At 56.9% G+C, this 17,378-nt stretch overlaps 2 protein-coding genes across 2 annotated transcripts in view; both read left to right on the forward strand.

Annotated features, from left to right (window-relative positions):
- Nucleotides 1–17,378, forward strand: part of nrxn2b (neurexin 2b) — a 1,731,499-nt gene that overhangs the window by 633,581 nt on the left and 1,080,540 nt on the right. Inside the window, exons 9-10 of the mRNA XM_078532738.1 lie at nucleotides 677–1,060; nucleotides 2,719–2,922. Coding sequence (XP_078388864.1) covers nucleotides 677–1,060; nucleotides 2,719–2,922 — 588 coding nt within the window. The remainder of the gene's footprint in view (nucleotides 1–676; nucleotides 1,061–2,718; nucleotides 2,923–17,378) is intronic.
- The window catches only part of LOC144670204 (uncharacterized), a 242,057-nt gene continuing 229,330 nt past the window's right edge, over nucleotides 4,652–17,378 (forward strand). Inside the window, 1 exon segment of the mRNA XM_078532690.1 lies at nucleotides 4,652–4,742. Coding sequence (XP_078388816.1) covers nucleotides 4,652–4,742 — 91 coding nt within the window.

Genomic DNA, 17,378 nt, shown 5'->3' on the forward strand with positions numbered 1-17,378 from the left:
CAGTTTAAGGTGTGATTATTTCCTTTTATTCTGGGCCAGCATGAATTGCCCATCCCTAATTACCCCCTTGAGAGCTGAGTGGCTCGCTAGGCCATTTAAGAGTCAACCATCATCCTGTGGGGCCTGGAGTCACGTGTAGGCCCAAACCGGGTAAGGAGGGCAGATTTCCTTCCCCCAAAAAGGGGGCATTAGTGAACCAGATGGGGTTTTTTTTTTACGCCAATCGACAGTGGTTTCGCCATTAGACTTTTAATTCCAGATTTTTCTATTGAATTCAAATTCACCATCGGCCGTGGTGGGATTTGAACTCAGGGACCCCGCCCCCGCCAGAGCATTAACCTGGGTCTCTCTGGAGTACAAGTCCGGTGACCTGTAGGCTATGGGGCCGAGCGCTGGTAAATGGGGTTAGGCAGGTAGGTCAGGTGTTTCTCACGTGTCGGCGCGGACTCGATGGGCCGAAGGGCCTCTTCTGCACCGTGAGATTCTGTGTAACGATCCCACAGCCCCACTGCCTCCCCTAAATTATTACCAACGTCAGGGGGTCCAGAGCGCCACAGGGACGCGGAGCAGGCGTGGGATGGGCTACCAGGGAGCGGGCGCGGGCGCCAGCGGCCCTGCCCTTTGCTGTCGGCCGCCCCCCCACTTCGTGACCTCGATGCTCTTGCTGCCCCTGCAGGGTCGATATCGGTGAACAGCCGCCACTTCCCGTTCGTCGCCAACGGCGAGAGCGAGATCCTGGACCTGGACAGCGACATGTACCTGGGCGGGCTGCCCGACCACAAGCTGGACCTGCTGCCACCCCCCGAGCTCTGGTCGGCCTTCCTCCGCTACGGCTACGTGGGCTGCGTGCGGGACCTCTTCATTGACGGCCAGAGTCGGGACGTCAGGCGCCTGGCCGAGATCCAGAACATGGGCGGGGTCAGCGGCTTCTGCTCCCGGGAGACCTTGAAGCAGTGCAGCATGGCCCCCTGCCACAACGGGGGCCACTGCCGGGAAGGCTGGAACCGGTACATCTGCGACTGCACCGGGACCGGCTACTTTGGGAAGAACTGCGAGACAGGTGGGTGCTGGAATCCGACCGGAGAGGGCACTGGGAGGGAAGTAAGGGAGGGGGTAGTAGATCGGTGGGTGGGGAGGCGGTGGGGGTTGGTGGGGGGAAAGATGGGGCCGAGAGGGGCAGCAGCGTGGGCGCGATGGGCTGAATGACCTCCTTCTGTGCCGCATTGGCTCCCAGTTGAGCTACGTCTTGAGTTGTTTCCAAATCCCCTCGGCCGCCTCGCTCCTCCCTGTCTCTTTGCAAAAAATAATACCTGGCTGGGCCAGAACCTCTTGCCCGTCCCTAATTGCCCCTTGAGAAGGCGGCGGCGGGACTGAGCCGCTGCAGTGGGCTCCGGCATCTTGCGCGTCTGCCCCCCCAACCCCCGATTTCCCATCGCCCCGCCATTGGGCGGCCGGGCCTTCAGCTGCCTTTGACCTAAGCTCTGGAATTCCCCTCCCCTAAACCTCTCCGCCTCCCCCTCCTCCTTTAAGACGCTCCTTAAAACCGACCTCTTTGACCGAGCTTTTGGTCGCCTGTCCCTAAATATCTCCTCATGTGGCTCAGTGGGTGGTGGGGTGTTCAAATTCTGTTTGACAATTGCTCCACTGCCTGGGGACATTTAGCTACATCAGAGCTGCTGTATCAGTCTAAGTTGTTAACTGAGGCGTAATTACTGACCAGGGCACCAGGGACATCTACCCTGTTCTTTTTCCAATGGTGGGACTTTTTTTATATGTGTCTGAGAGAACCGATTGTCACCTATGCACTTCGCATTGGAAAGGCATCCATGTTCTCAGCCTTGCCTTGTTACCTCCAAACCTCGTAGCCTCCCCTGTCATTTTACAGCTTATCTACTCAATCGCAGGGCTTGGGTATCGCTGGCAAGGCCGTCCTTCACTAATTGCCCTTAAAAAAGACCTGGTGAGGCAGCTCCTTAAACCCACTGCAGGTGGGTTTGATGGTTGACTGAAGTATACAAGACCCTGAACGGCCTTGAACAAAGTGGAGGTGGAAAGGATGTCCCCTCTTGTGGGTGTGTCCAGAACTAGGAGGTCACTGTTTTAAAATTAGGGGGTCGCCCTTTTAGGACGGAGATGAGGAGAATTTTTTTCTCTCAGAGGGTCGTGCGACTTTGGAACTCTCTGCCTCAGAAGGCGGTGGAGGTGGGGGTCACTGAATATTTTGAAGGCGGAGGTAGATAGATTCTTAAACAAGTATTGAAAATGCCGGAAAAACTCAGCATCTGCGGAGATAAAGACAGAGTTAATGTTTCGAGTCCTTCAGAGCTACATCGTTAGGCAAGGGAAGCAAAGATTATCGGAGTGGGGTGGGCAGACGGGAATGCACTCATCCAGGCAAGTGGGGAGTATTCCATCACGCTCCTGACTTGTGCCTTGTCGATGGTGGACAGGCTTTGGGGAGTCAGGAGGTGAGTTAATTGTCACAGGATTCCCAGCCTCTGACCTGCTCTTGGAGCCACAGCGTCCATAAGGCTGGTCCAGTTCCATTTCTGGTCAATGGCCAGCTCTTGGAAGGATGCCTCATTTTGTCATCTTCGGCCTGGGTGGCTCGGAGGGGAACTCCTGGGCCCCCTCTGTCAAGCCGACCAGCAGGCCCCATGAAGGGTACATTAGCACAGTCTTCGTCACGCCGCACGCCTGCTCTTTGTTGCTTTCCAGAAGGGACTGTCCTGAGCTATGACGGAAGCATGTACATGAAGATCATGATGCCGACAGTCATGCACACAGAAGCCGAGGACATATCCGTGCGTTTCATGTCCCAGCGCGCGTATGGATTACTCATGGCGACAACCTCCAAGGACTCAGCGGACACGCTGAGGCTCGAACTGGACGGAGGACGGGTCAAGCTCACGGTCAACTTAGGTAACCTTCTCTCTCTCTCTCTCTTTCTCTACTGCCCGGTATTGATTAATGACCAGCCATTTTTTTGTTTTAAACGAGTAGAGTCCGGTTCCTCGCAGCTGGGTTGGCTCCTCAGCGCAAGGTCTATCCATTCAACTGCAAATGCGTCAAGGGAGAGTCGCGGGATGTGAAAACGACCGGGCCTGTGCCCACCGGGAAGAGCGTTGGGTGGCATCCAGCCAAGGCGGGCGCCACATTGCTGGCGTGTTCCCCATTCCCCGGCCTAGGTTTGGGCGGCGGTGCAGGATAGGGTCGCCGACGCTCCAGGATTGGCCTGGAGCCTCCAGGGATTGAAGGTCAATCTCCTGCCGGAGAGAAAATCGTCGGGGTGGTTTTTTTTATTTCTTGGTTATTTTCTTTGGACGTTTCTCTTCACCAGATACAAAAATATTTAAAGTGGCGGAGGGTAGTGGTGGTTGGCGGGGTTGGGAAAAGGCTGTTTGGGCAGACAGTCATCCAATCGGGTCAGGAGTCTTTTTGCTTTCCGATTGGCGTAGGAAAGGGTTGGCCGACTAATGGCTGGAGTGCGTGAGGGAGGGCGAGAGTCATGGGAGGAAGCCCTCCGGGAGGGCTTTTGAGCACCAGTTGGGCGACGCTAGCGTGGACACCGCCACTGTTCCACAGCGAGGGCGGATACACACGGTGCCACCCGTCGGCTTGGACCGCTGGCGCCAGGGGACGGGGCGGTGAGGGAGCCGCGCCGCTGAACGGACGGCAGGGCTCGTTCGGCTTGGGGCACCCCCCCTGGTTCAAGCTCTTGACAGCCAGCCCAGGTTTGACCACCGCGCGACGACAGCGGTCTGAATGGATAAATCTGGAACCGACCCCGCGCCACAGCTTACAAAATGTCTCACTCCGCCCCATCTTTTGACAGCCCCCGCACCTCCCTCCCGGACGTTTTACCCTTCCCTGCTTCCCGTCCCCTGCCTCCTGCCCCTGGCTCGCTTGACCCTTTCATTTCATCCCCCAACAAACCCACCTCTGTGTTTTTATTTCCCTTTCTCTCTCTCTCTCCCTCTCTCTCGCTCTCTCTCTCCCTTTTTAACACTATATTCAATAAGAGCGTCTGCCTCACAGTAAAAAGCAGCGAGGAGGCATGACTTGTTTCCATGGTTACCGCCAGTGCCCGTCTCCGGAGTCATAAAAGGACATTGTCTGTCACAATTCGAGCGAGCATTGTTGTAAGCCCCCCACCCCCCACAACCCCACAAGCGTCTGACTCAAAATTCCAGCATTAATTCGCCTCGGAAAAATAGCAAAATGTTCAACCAAAAATAAAACGTCATCGATTGAGTATTAAAATGCTGTGGGGGTTTATTTCCCCCTCTCCAACCCCTCTGTCTCCTTCACAAACCGCACGGTTGGGGTTGGCAGAATAATGACCTTGATCCTAGGGACAGGACATTTCATCCTTGGCTGAGTTCAATCACTGCCTAGGGACGGGAGCAACATAGAAGCGGCTGCCTCTTTGCAAACCGGTTGTTGGAAGGCTCGGGGGGAGCTGGGGGTGGGTGGGAGGGGCGGTGGTGGGTGGTGGTGGGGGTGTTGGGGTGCGGGGGTAAGGGTTTGGAAACACGGCAGGCAGAGAGCGTGCGGGGAGGAGCTGGATGGAGATAGAATGCTTCACGACGGCTGCCCTGCCAAGTGAGAGTGACCATGTTGGAGATGGCTTGACGTCGGGCGCCATCACATGGGGGAGACTTCCCAACGCCACAGTCCGTGTCCAACTGAAGTCACGGAGAAGCTTTCCGTGCCGCAGGACTACAGCGATTGGGTCGGCTGTAAAGAGAGAGATAACTTGCCCCCTGGAACGAGGGAGTCCGGTCAGCCATGGGTCAAGGGTCCAATTCAGCCGGCCATCCGCTTTGGGGTCATGGAGTAGGCGTTCACCTAAAATGTGAAGGGACTCCAGTCCACGATGGGATATTGAACAGGGAAAAACATGGAGGGGAAGTCGTGTGGCGCAGAGGGCGGTGCACCCGCCTCTGGGCCAGAAACTCCAGGTTCCAGTCCCAATCCAGGTTCCAGTCCCAATCCAGGTTCCAGTCCCTCTCCAGGTTCCAGTCCCACTCCGGGTTCCAGACCCACTCCGGTTTAGAGACCCACTCCGGGTTCCAGTCCCTCTCCAGGTTCAGTCCCACTCCAGGTTCCAGTCTCACTCCAGGTTCCAGTCCCACTCCAGGTTCCAGTCCCACTCCAGGTTCCAGTCCCTCTCCAGGTTCCAGTCTCACTCCAGGTTCCAGTCTCACTCCAGGTTCCAGTCTCACTTCAGGTTCCAGTCTCACTCCAGGTTCCAGTCCCACTCCAGGTTCCAGTCTCACCCCAGGATCCAGTCACACTCCAGGTTCCAGTCTCACTCCAGGTACCAGTCTCACTCCAGGTTCCAGTCCCACTCCAGGTTCCAGTCTCACACCAGGTTCCAGACCCACTCCAGGTTCCATTCACACTCCAGGCTCCAGTCCCTCTCCAGGTTCCAGTCCCACTCCGGGTTCCAGACCCACTCCGGTTTAGAGACCCACTCCGGGTTCCAGTCCCTCTCCAGGTTCAGTCCCACTCCAGGTTCCTGTCTCACTCCAGGTTCCAGTCCCACTCCAGGTTCCAGTCCGACACCAGGTTGCAGTCCCACTCCTGGTTGCAGTCCCACTCCAGGTTCCAGTCTCACTCCAGTTTCCAGTCCTTCTCAAGGTTCCAGTCCCACTCCAGTTTCTAGTCCCACTCCAGGTTCCAGTCCCACTCCAGGTTCCAGTCCCTCTCCAGGTTCCAGTCTCACTCCTGGTTCCAGTCCCACATCAGGTTCTAGTCTCACTCCAGGTTCCAGTCTCACTCCAGGTTCCAGTCGCACTCCAGGTTCCAGACCCACTCCAGGTCCCAGTCTCACTCCAGGTTTCAGTCTCACTCCAGGTTCCAGTCTCACTCCAGGTTCCAGTCCCACTCGAGTTTCGTGTCCCACTCCAGGTTCCAGTCCCACTCCAGGTTCCAGTCCCACTCCAGGTTCCAGTCCCTCTCCAGGTTCCAGTCCGAGTCCAGTTTCGACTCCCACTCCAGGTTCCAGTCCCACTCCAGGTTCCAGTCCCACTCCAGGTTCCATTCCCACTCCAGGGTCCAGTCTCACTCCAGGTTCCAATCTCACTCCAGTTTCCAGTCCCACTCCAGGTTCCATTCTCACTCCAGGTTCCAGTCCCACTCCAGTTTCCAGTCCCACTCCCGGTTCCAGTCCAATTCCAGTTTCCAGTCCCTCTCCAGGTTCCAGTCCCTCTCCAGGTTCCAGTCCCACTCCAGGTTTCAGTCCCACTCCAGGCTCGAGTCTCACTCCAGGTTCCAGTCCCACTCCAGGTTCGTGTCTGACTCCAGTTTCGACTCCCACTCCAGGTTCGACTCCCACTCCAGGTTCCAGTCTCACTCCAGGTTCCAGTCTCACTCCAGGTTCCAGTCCCACTCCAACTTCCAGTCCCACTCCAGTTTCCAGTCGCACTCCAGGTTCGTGACTCACTCCAGGTTCGACTTCCACTCCAGTTTCCAGTCTCAATCCAGATTCCAATCCCACTCCAGGTACCAGTCTCACTCTAGGATCCAGTCGCTCTCCAGGTTCAAGCCCCACTCCAGGTTCCAGTCCCACTCCAGGTTCCAATCTTACTCCAGGTTCCAGTACCTCTCCTGGTTCCAGTCCCACTCCGGGTTCCAGTCCCACTCCAGCTTCCAGTCTCACTCCAGGTTCCAGTCCCACTCCAGTTTCCAGTACCTCTCCTGGTTCCAGTCCCACTCCGGGTTCCAGTCCCACTCCAGGTTCCAGTCCCTCTCCAGGTTCAGTCCCACTCCAGGTTCCTGTCTCACTCCAGGTTCCAGTCCCACTCCAGGTTCCAGTCCGACACCAGGTTGCAGTCCCACTCCAGGTTCCAGTCTCACTCCAGTTTCCAGTCCTTCTCAAGGTTCCAGTCCCACTCCAGTTTCTAGTCCCACTCCAGGTTCCAGTCCCACTCCAGGTTCCAGTCCCTCTCCAGGTTCCAGTCTCACTCCTGGTTCCAGTCCCACATCAGGTTCTAGTCTCACTCCAGGTTCCAGTCTCACTCCAGGTTCCAGTCGCACTCCAGGTTCCAGTCCCACTCCAGGTCCCAGTCTCACTCCAGGTTTCAGTCTCACTCCAGGTTCCAGTCTCACTCCAGGTTCCAGTCCCACTCGAGTTTCGTGTCCCACTCCAGGTTCCAGTCCCACTCCAGGTTCCAGTCCCACTCCAGGTTCCAGTCCCTCTCCAGGTTCCAGTCCGAGTCCAGTTTCGACTCCCACTCCAGGTTCCAGTCCCACTCCAGGTTCCAGTCCCACTCCAGGTTCCATTCCCACTCCAGGTTCCATTCTCACTCCAGGTTCCAGTCCCACTCCAGTTTCCAGTCCCACTCCCGGTTCCAGTCCAATTCCAGTTTCCAGCCCCTCTCCAGGTTCCAGTCCCTCTCCAGGTTCCAGTCCCACTCCAGGTTCCAGTCCCACTCCAGGTTTCAGTCCCACTCCAGGCTCGAGTCTCACTCCAGGTTCCAGTCCCACTCCAGGTTCGTGTCTGACTCCAGTTTCGACTCCCACTCCAGGTTCGACTCCCACTCCAGGTTCCAGTCTCACTCCAGGTTCCAGTCTCACTCCAGGTTCCAGTCCCACTCCAACTTCCAGTCCCACTCCAGGTTCCAGTCGCACTCCAGGTTCGTGACTCACTCCAGGTTCGACTTCCACTCCAGTTTCCAGTCTCAATCCAGATTCCAATCCCACTCCAGGTACCAGTCTCACTCTAGGATCCAGTCGCTCTCCAGGTTCAAGCCCCACTCCAGGTTCCAGTCCCACTCCAGGTTCCAATCTTACTCCAGGTTCCAGTCCCACTCCAGGATCCAGTCCCTCTCCAGGTTCCAGTCTCACTCTAGGTTCCAGTACCTCTCCTGGTTCCAGTCCCACTCCGGGTTCCAGTCCCACTCCAGCTTCCAGTCTCACTCCAGGTTCCAGTCCCACTCCAGTTTCCAGTACCTCTCCTGGTTCCAGTCCCACTCCGGGTTCCAGTCCCACTCCAGGTTCCTGGCCCTCTCCAGGCTCCAGGCCCTCTCCAGGTTCCAGTCCCACTCCAGGTTCCAGTCCCACTCCAGGTTCCAATCTCACTCCAGGTTCTAGTCCAACGCCAGGTTCAAGTCCCACTCCAGGTTCCAGTCTCACTCCAGGTTCCACTACCACTCCAGGTTCCAGTCCCACTCCAGGTTCCAGTCTCACTCCAGGTTCCAGTCCCACTCCAGTAACCAGTTCCACTCCATTTTCCAGTCCCACTCCAGATTACAGTCCCACTCCTGGTTCCAGTCCGACTTCAGGTTCCAATCCCACTCCAGGTTCCAGTCTCACTCCAGTTTCCACTCCCTCTCAAGGTTCCAGTCCCACTCCAGTTTCCAGTCCCACTCCAGGTTCCAGTCCCAATCCTGATTCCAGTCTCACTCCAGGTTCCAGTCCCACTCCAGGTTCCAGAACCTCTCCAGGTTCCAGTCTCACTCCTGGTTCCAGTCCCACTTCAGGTTCCAGTCTCACTCCAGGTTCCAGTCTCACTCCAGGTTCCAGTCTCACTCCATGTTCCAGTCCCACTCCAGGTTCCAGTCTCACTCCAGGTTTATGTCTCACTCCAGGTTCCAGTCTCACTCCAGGTTCTTGTCCCACTCGAGGTTCGAGTCCCACTCCAGGTTCGAGTCCCACTCCAGGTTCCAGTCCCACTCCAGGTTCCAGTCCCTCTCCAGGTTCCAGTCCGAGTCCAGTTTCGACTCCCACTCCAGGATCCAGTCCCACTCCAGGTTCCAGTCCCATTCCAGGTTCCAGTCCCACTCCAGGTTCCATTCCCAATCCAGGTTCCAGTCTCACTCCAGGTTCCAGTCCCACTCCAGGTTCCAGCACCACTCCAGGTTCCATTCACACTCCAGGTTCCAGTCCCACTCCAGTTTCCAGTCCCACTCCAGGTTCCAGTCCAACTCCAGGTTCCAGCCCCTCTCAAGGTTCCAGTCCCTCTCCAGGGTCCAGTCCCACTCCAGGTTTCAGTCCCACTCCAGGCTCGAGTCTCACTCCAGGTTCCAATACCACTCCAGGTTCCAGTCCCACTCCAGGTTCGTGTCTGACTCCAGGTTCCAGTCTCACTCCAGGTTCCAGTCCCACTCCAACTTCCAGTCCCACTCCAGGGTCCAGTCCCACTCCAGGTTCGTGTCTCACTCCAGGTTCGACTTCCACTCCAGGTTCCAGTCTCACTCCAGATTCCAATCCCACTCCAGGTTCCAGTCTCACTCCAGGATCCAGTCGCTCTCCAGGTTCCAGCCCCACTCCAGGTTCCAGGCCCACTCCAGGTTCCAGACTTACTCCAGGTTCCAGTCCCACACCATTATCCAGTCCCTCTCCAGGTTCCAGTCTGACTCTAGGTTCCAGTCCCACTCCAGCTTCCAGTCTCAATCCAGGTTCCAGTCCCACTCCAGGTTCCAGTACCTCTCCTGGTTCCAGTCCCACTCCGGGTTCCAGTCCCACTCCAGGTTCCAGGCCCTCTCCAGGCTCCAGGCCCTCTCCAAATTCCAGTCCCACTCCAGATTCCAGTCTCACTCCAGGATCCAGTCTCACTCCAGGTTCTAGTCCAACTCCAGGTTCCAGTCACACTCCAGGTTCCATTCTCACTCCAGGTTCCACTACCACTCCAGGTTCCAGTCCCACTCCAGGTTCCAGTCTCACTCCAGGTTCCAGTCCCACTCCAGTAACCAGTTCCACTCCGTTTTCCAGTCCCACTCCAGATTCCAGTCCCACTCCAGTTCCAGTCCCACTCCTGGTTCCAGTCCTACTTCAGGTTCCAGTCCCACTCCAGGTTCCAGTCTCACTCCAGGTTCCAATCCCACTCCAGGTTCCAGTCTCACTCAAGGTTCCAGTCCCACTCCAGGTTCCAGTCCCGCTCCAGGTTCCAGTCCCACTCCAACTTCCAGTCCTTCTCCAGGTTCCAGTCCGAGTCCAGATTCGACTCCCAATCCAGGTTCCAGTCCCACTCCAGGTTTCAGCCCGACTCCAGGTTCCATTCCCACTCCAGGTTCCAGTCTCACTCCAGGTTCCAGTCCCACTCCAGGTTCCAGTCTCACTCCAGGTTTCAGCCCCGCTCCAGGTTCTGGTCCCTCTCCAGGTTCCAGTTCCTCTCCAGCTTCCAGTCCCACTCCAGGTTCCAATCCCTCTCCAGGTTCCAGTCCGAGTCCAGATTCAACTCCAACTCCAGGTTCCAGTCCCACTCCAGATTCCAGTCCCATTCAAGGTTCCAGTCCGACTCCAGGTTCAAGTCTCACTCCAGGTTCCAGTCTCACTCCAGGTTCCGGTCCGACTCCAGGTTCCAGTCCCACTCCAGTTTCCAGTCTCACTCCAGGTTCCAGTCCCACTCCAGTAACCAGTTCCACTCCATTTTCCAGTCCCACTCCAGATTACAGTCCCACTCCTGGTTCCAGTCCGACTTCAGGTTCCAAACCCACTCCAGGTTCCGGTCTCAATCCAGGTTCCAATCCCACTCCAGGTTCCAGTCTCACTCCAGGTTCCAGTCTCACTCAAGGTTCCAGTCCCACTCCAGGTTCCAATCTCACTCCAGGTTCTAGTCCAACTCCAGGTTCCAATCCCACTCCAGGTTCCGGTCTCAATCCAGGTTCCAATCCCACTCCAGGTTCCAGTCTCACTCCAGGTTCCAGTCTCACTCAAGGTTCCAGTCCCACTCCAGGTTCCAGTCCCGCTCCAGGTTCCAGTCCCACTCCAGGTTCCAGTCCCACTCCAGGTTCCAGTCCCGCTCCAGGGTCAAGACCCACTCCAGGTTCCAGTCCCTCTTAAGGTTCAAGTCCGAGTCCGGATTCGACTCCCACTCCAGGTTCCAGTCTCACTCCAGATTCCAGTCCCTCTCCAGGAACCAGTCCCACTCCAGTTTCTAGTCCCACTCCAGGATCCAGTACCACTCCAGGTTCCAGTCTCACTCCAGGTTCCAATCCCACTTCAGGTTCCAGTCTCACTCCAGGTTCCAGTCTCACTCCAGATTCCAGTCCCACTCCAGGCTCCAGTCCCTCTCCTGCTTCCAGTCCCACTCCAGGTTCCAGTCCCTCTCCAGGTTCCAGTCACACTCCAGGCTCCAGTCCCTCTCCAGGTTCCAGTCCCACTCCGGGTTCCAGACCCACTCCGGGTTAGAGACCCACTCCGTGTTCCAGTCCCTCTCCAGGTTCAGTCCCACTCCAGGTTCCTTTCTCACTCCAGGTTCCAGTCCCACTCCAGGTTCCAGTCCGACACCAAGTTCCAGTCCCACTCCAGGTTCCAGTCTCACTCCAGTTTCCACTCCCTCTCAAGGTTCCAGTCCCACTCCAGTTTCCAGTCCCACTCCAGGTTCCAGTCCCAATCCTGATTCCAGTCTCACTCCAGGTTCCAGTCCCACTCCAGGTTCCAGAACCTCTCCAGGTTCCAGTCTCACTCCTGGTTCCAGTCCCACTTCAGGTTCCAGTCTCACTCCAGGTTCCAGTCTCACTCCATGTTCCAGTCCCACTCCAGGTTCCAGTCTCACTCCAGGTTTATGTCTCACTCCAGGTTCCAGTCTCACTCCAGGTTCTTGTCCCACTCGAGGTTCGAGTCCCACTCCAGGTTCGAGTCCCACTCCAGGTTCCAGTCCCACTCCAGGTTCCAGTCCCTCTCCAGGTTCCAGTCCGAGTCCAGTTTCGACTCCCACTCCAGGTTCCAGTCCCACTCCAGGTTCCAGTCCCATTCCAGGTTCCAGTCCCACTCCAGGTTCCATTCCCACTCCAGGTTCCAGTCTCACTCCAGGTTCCAGTCCCACTCCAGGTTCCAGCACCACTCCAGGTTCCATTCACACTCCAGGTTTCGGTTCCATTCACACTCCAGGTTTCAGTCCCACTCCAGTTTCCAGTCCCACTCCAGGTTCCAGTCCAACTCCAGGTTCCAGCCCCTCACCAGGTTCCAGTCCCTCTCCAGGGTCCAGTCCCTCTCCAGGTTCAAGTCCCACTCCAGGCTCGAGTCTCACTCCAGGTTCCAATACCATTCCAGGTTCCAGTCCCACTCCAGGTTCGTGTCTGACTCCAGGTTCGACTCCCACTCCAGGTTCGACTCCCACTCCAGGTTCCAGTCTCACTCCAGGTTCCAGTCTCACTCCAGGTTCCAGTCCCACTCCAGTTTCCAGTCTCACTCCTGGTTCCAGTCCCACTCCAGGTTCGTGTCTCACTCCAGGTTCGACTTCCACTTCAGGTTCCAGTCTCACTCCAGATTCCAATCCCACTCCAGGTTCCAGTCTCACTCTAGGATCCAGTCTCTCTCCAGGTTCCAGCCCCACTCCAGGTTCCAGGCCCACTCCAGGTTCCAGACTTACTCCAGGTTCCAGTCCCACACCATTATCCAGTCCCTCTCCAGGTTCCAGTCTGACTCTAGGTTCCAGTCCCACTCCAGCTTCCAGTCTCAATCCAGGTTCCAGTCCCACTCCAGGTTCCAGTACCTCTCCTGGTTCCAGTCCCACTCCGGGTTCCAGTCCCACGCCAGGTTCCAAGCCCTCTCCAGGCTCCAGGCCCTCTCCAAATTCCAGTCCCACTCCAGATTCCAGTCTCACTCCAGGATCCAGTCTCACTCCAGGTTCTAGTCCAACTCCAGGTTCCAGTCACACTCCAGGTTCCATTCTCACTCCAGGTTCCACTACCACTCCAGGTTCCAGTCCCACTCCAGGTTCCAGTCTCACTCCAGGTTCCAGTCCCACTCCAGTAACCAGTTCCACTCCGTTTTCCAGTCCCACTCCAGATTCCAGTCCCACTCCAGTTCCAGTCCCACTCCTGGTTCCAGTCCTACTTCAGGTTCCAGTCCCACTCCAGGTTCCAGTCTAGCTCCAGGTTCCAATCCCACTCCAGGTTCCAGTCTCACTCAAGGTTCCAGTCCCACTCCAGGTTCCAGTCCCGCTCCAGGTTCCAGTCCCACTCCAGCTTCCAGTCCGAGTCCAGATTCAACTCCAACTCCAGGTTCCAGTCCCACTCCAGGTTCCAGTCCCATTCCAGGTTCCAGTCCGACTCCAGGTTCCAGTCTCACTCCAGGTTCCAGTCTCACTCCAGGTTCCGGTCCGACTCCAGGTTCCAGTCCCACTCCAGGTTCCAGTCTCACTCCAGGTTCCACTCCCACTCCAGGTTCCAGTCCCTCTCCAGGTTCCAGTCCACTCCAGGTTCCAGTCGCTCTCCAGGCTCATGTCTCACTCCAGGTTCCAGTTCTACTCGAGGTGCCAGTCTCACTCCAGGTTCATGTCTCACTCCCGGATCGACTACCACTCCAGGTCGACTCCCGCTCTAGGTTCCAGAGCAACTCCAGGTTCCAGTCTCACTCCAGGTTCCAGTCTCAATCCAGGTTCCAGTCTCACTCCAGTTTCCACTCCCACTCCAGGTTCCAGTCCCACTCCAGGTTTCAGTCCAACTCCTGGTTCCAGTCCCACTCCAGGTTCCAGTCTCACTCCAGGTTCCAGTCTCACTCCAGGATCTGGTCCCACTCCAGGTTCCAGTCTCACTCCAGGTTCCAGTCTCACTCCAGGTTCCAGGCCCACTCCAGAACCCAGTCTCAATTCAGGTTCCTGTCCCACTCCAGGTTTCAGTCCAACTCCTGGTTCCAGTCCCACTCCAGGTTCCAGTCTCACTCCAGGTTCCAGTCTCACTCCAGGATCTGGTCCCACTCCAGCTTCCAGTCTTACTCCAGTTTCCAGTCCCGCTCCAGGTTCCAGTCCTTCTCCAGTTTCCAGTCTCACTCCTGGTTCCAGTCCCACTCCAGGTTCGTGTCTCACTCCAGGTTCGACTTCCACTCCAGGTTCCAGTCTCACTCCAGATTCCAATCCCACTCCAGGTTCCAGTCTCACTCCAGGATCCAGTCTCTCTCCAGGTTCCAGCCCCACTCCAGGTTCCAGGCCCATTCCAGGTTCCAGACTTACTCCAGGTTCCAGTCCCACACCATTATCCAGTCCCTCTCCAGGTTCCAGTCTGACTCTAGGTTCCAGTCCGACTCCAGCTTCCAGTCTCAATCCAGGTTCCAGTCCCACTCCAGGTTCCAGTACCTCTTCTGGTTCCAGTCCCACTCCGGGTTCCAGTCCCACTCCAGGTTCCAGGCCCTCTCCAGGCTCCAGGCCCTCTCCAAATTCCAGTCCCACTCCAGATTCCAGTCTCACTCCAGGATCCAGTCTCACTCCAGGTTCTAGTCCAACTCCAGTTTCCAGTCACACTCCAGGTTCCATTCTCACTCCAGGTTCCACTACCACTCCAGGTTCCAGTCCCACTCCAGGTTCCAGTCTCACTCCAGGTTCCAGTCCCACTCCAGTAACCAGTTCCACTCCGTTTTCCAGTCCCACTCCAGATTCCAGTCCCACTCCAGTTCCAGTCCCACTCCTGGTTCCAGTCCTACTTCAGGTTCCAGTCCCACTCCAGGTTCCAGTCTCACTCCAGGTTCCAATCCCACTCCAGGTTCCAGTCTCACTCAAGGTTCCAGTCCCACTCCAGGTTCCAGTCCCGCTCCAGGTTCCAGTCCCACTCCAACTTCCAGTCCTTCTCCAGGTTCCAGTCCGAGTCCAGATTCGACTCCCAATCCAGGTTCCAGTCCCACTCCAGGTTTCAGCCCGACTCCAGGTTCCATTCCCACTCCAGGTTCCAGTCTCACTCCAGGTTCCAGTCCCACTCCAGGTTCCAGTCTCACTCCAGGTTTCAGCCCCGCTCCAGGTTCTGGTCCCACTCCAGGTTCCAGTTCCTCTCCAGCTTCCAGTCCCACTCCAGGTTCCAATCCCTCTCCAGGTTCCAGTCCGAGTCCAGATTCAACTCCAACTCCAGGTTCCAGTCCCACTCCAGATTCCAGTCCCATTCAAGGTTCCAGTCCGACTCCAGGTTCAAGTCTCACTCCAGGTTCCAGTCTCACTCCAGGTTCCGGTCCGACTCCAGGTTCCAGTCCCACTCCAGTTTCCAGTCTCACTCCAGGTTCCAGTCCCACTCCAGTAACCAGTTCCACTCCATTTTCCAGTCCCACTCCAGATTACAGTCCCACTCCTGGTTCCAGTCCGACTTCAGGTTCCAAACCCACTCCAGGTTCCGGTCTCAATCCAGGTTCCAATCCCACTCCAGGTTCCAGTCTCACTCCAGGTTCCAGTCTCACTCAAGGTTCCAGTCCCACTCCAGGTTCCAATCTCACTCCAGGTTCTAGTCCAACTCCAGGTTCCAATCCCACTCCAGGTTCCGGTCTCAATCCAGGTTCCAATCCCACTCCAGGTTCCAGTCTCACTCAAGGTTCCAGTCCCACTCCAGGTTCCAGTCCCGCTCCAGGTTCCAGTCCCACTCCAGTTTCCAGTCCTTCTCCAGGTTCCAGTCCGAGTCCAGATTCGACTCTCACTCCAGGTTCCAGTCCCACTCCAGGTTCCAGTCCCACTCCAGGTTCCAGTCCCGCTCCAGGGTCAAGACCCACTCCAGGTTCCAGTCCCTCTTAAGGTTCAAGTCCGAGTCCGGATTCGACTCCCACTCCAGGTTCCAGTCTCACTCCAGATTCCAGTCCCTCTCCAGGAACCAGTCCCACTCCAGTTTCTAGTCCCACTCCAGGATCCAGTACCACTCCAGGTTCCAGTCTTACTCCAGGTTCCAGTTGCACTCCAGGTTCCAGTCCCTCTCCAGGTTCCAGTCTCACTCCAGGTTCCACTCCCACTTCAGGTTCCAGTCTCACTCCAGGTTCCAGTCTCACTCCAGATTCCAGTCACACTCCAGGCTCCAGTCCCTCTCCTGCTTCCAGTCCCACTCCAGGTTCCAGTCCCACTCCAGTAACCAGTTCCACTCCGTTTTCCAGTCCCACTCCAGATTCCAGTCCCACTCCAGTTCCAGTCCCACTCCTGGTTCCAGTCCTACTTCAGGTTCCAGTCCCACTCCAGGTTCCAGTCTCACTCCAGGTTCCAATCCCACTCCAGGTTCCAGTCTCACTCAAGGTTCCAGTCCCACTCCAGGTTCCAGTCCCGCTCCAGGTTCCAGTCCCACTCCAACTTCCAGTCCTTCTCCAGGTTCCAGTCCGAGTCCAGATTCGACTCCCAATCCAGGTTCCAGTCCCACTCCAGGTTTCAGCCCGACTCCAGGTTCCATTCCCACTCCAGGTTCCAGTCTCACTCCAGGTTCCAGTCCCACTCCAGGTTCCAGTCTCACTCCAGGTTTCAGCCCCGCTCCAGGTTCTGGTCCCACTCCAGGTTCCAGTTCCTCTCCAGCTTCCAGTCCCACTCCAGGTTCCAATCCCTCTCCAGGTTCCAGTCCGAGTCCAGATTCAACTCCAACTCCAGGTTCCAGTCCCACTCCAGATTCCAGTCCCATTCAAGGTTCCAGTCCGACTCCAGGTTCAAGTCTCACTCCAGGTTCCAGTCTCACTCCAGGTTCCGGTCCGACTCCAGGTTCCAGTCCCACTCCAGTTTCCAGTCTCACTCCAGGTTCCAGTCCCACTCCAGTAACCAGTTCCACTCCATTTTCCAGTCCCACTCCAGATTACAGTCCCACTCCTGGTTCCAGTCCGACTTCAGGTTCCAAACCCACTCCAGGTTCCGGTCTCAATCCAGGTTCCAATCCCACTCCAGGTTCCAGTCTCACTCCAGGTTCCAGTCTCACTCAAGGTTCCAGTCCCACTCCAGGTTCCAATCTCACTCCAGGTTCTAGTCCAACTCCAGGTTCCAATCCCACTCCAGGTTCCGGTCTCAATCCAGGTTCCAATCCCACTCCAGGTTCCAGTCTCACTCCAGGTTCCAGTCTCACTCAAGGTTCCAGTCCCACTCCAGGTTCCAGTCCCGCTCCAGGTTCCAGTCCCACTCCAGTTTCCAGTCCTTCTCCAGGTTCCAGTCCGAGTCCAGATTCGACTCTCACTCCAGGTTCCAGTCCCACTCCAGGTTCCAGTCCCACTCCAGGTTCCAGTCCCGCTCCAGGGTCAAGACCCACTCCAGGTTCCAGTCCCTCTTAAGGTTCAAGTCCGAGTCCGGATTCGACTCCCACTCCAGGTTCCAGTCTCACTCCAGATTCCAGTCCCTCTCCAGGAACCAGTCCCACTCCAGTTTCTAGTCCCACTCCAGGATCCAGTACCACTCCAGGTTCCAGTCTTACTCCAGGTTCCAGTTCCACTCCAGGTTCCAGTCGCTCTCCAGGTTCCAGTCTCACTCCAGGTTCCACTCCCACTTCAGGTTCCAGTCTCACTCCAGGTTCCAGTCTCACTCCAGATTCCAGTCACACTCCAGGCTCCAGTCCCTCTCCTGCTTCCAGTCCCACTCCAGGTTCCAGTCCCTCTCCAGGTTCCAGTCACACTCCAGGCTCCAGTCCCTCTCCAGGTTCCAGTCCCACTCCGGGTTCCAGACGCACTCCGGGTTAGAGACCCACTCCGTGTTCCAGTCCCTCTCCAGGTTCAGTCCCACTCCA

The sequence above is a fragment of the Cetorhinus maximus genome, chromosome 31 (genome assembly GCF_964194155.1).
Source record: "Cetorhinus maximus chromosome 31, sCetMax3.hap1.1, whole genome shotgun sequence".
In the NCBI taxonomy this organism is placed as follows: Eukaryota; Metazoa; Chordata; class Chondrichthyes; order Lamniformes; family Cetorhinidae; genus Cetorhinus; species Cetorhinus maximus.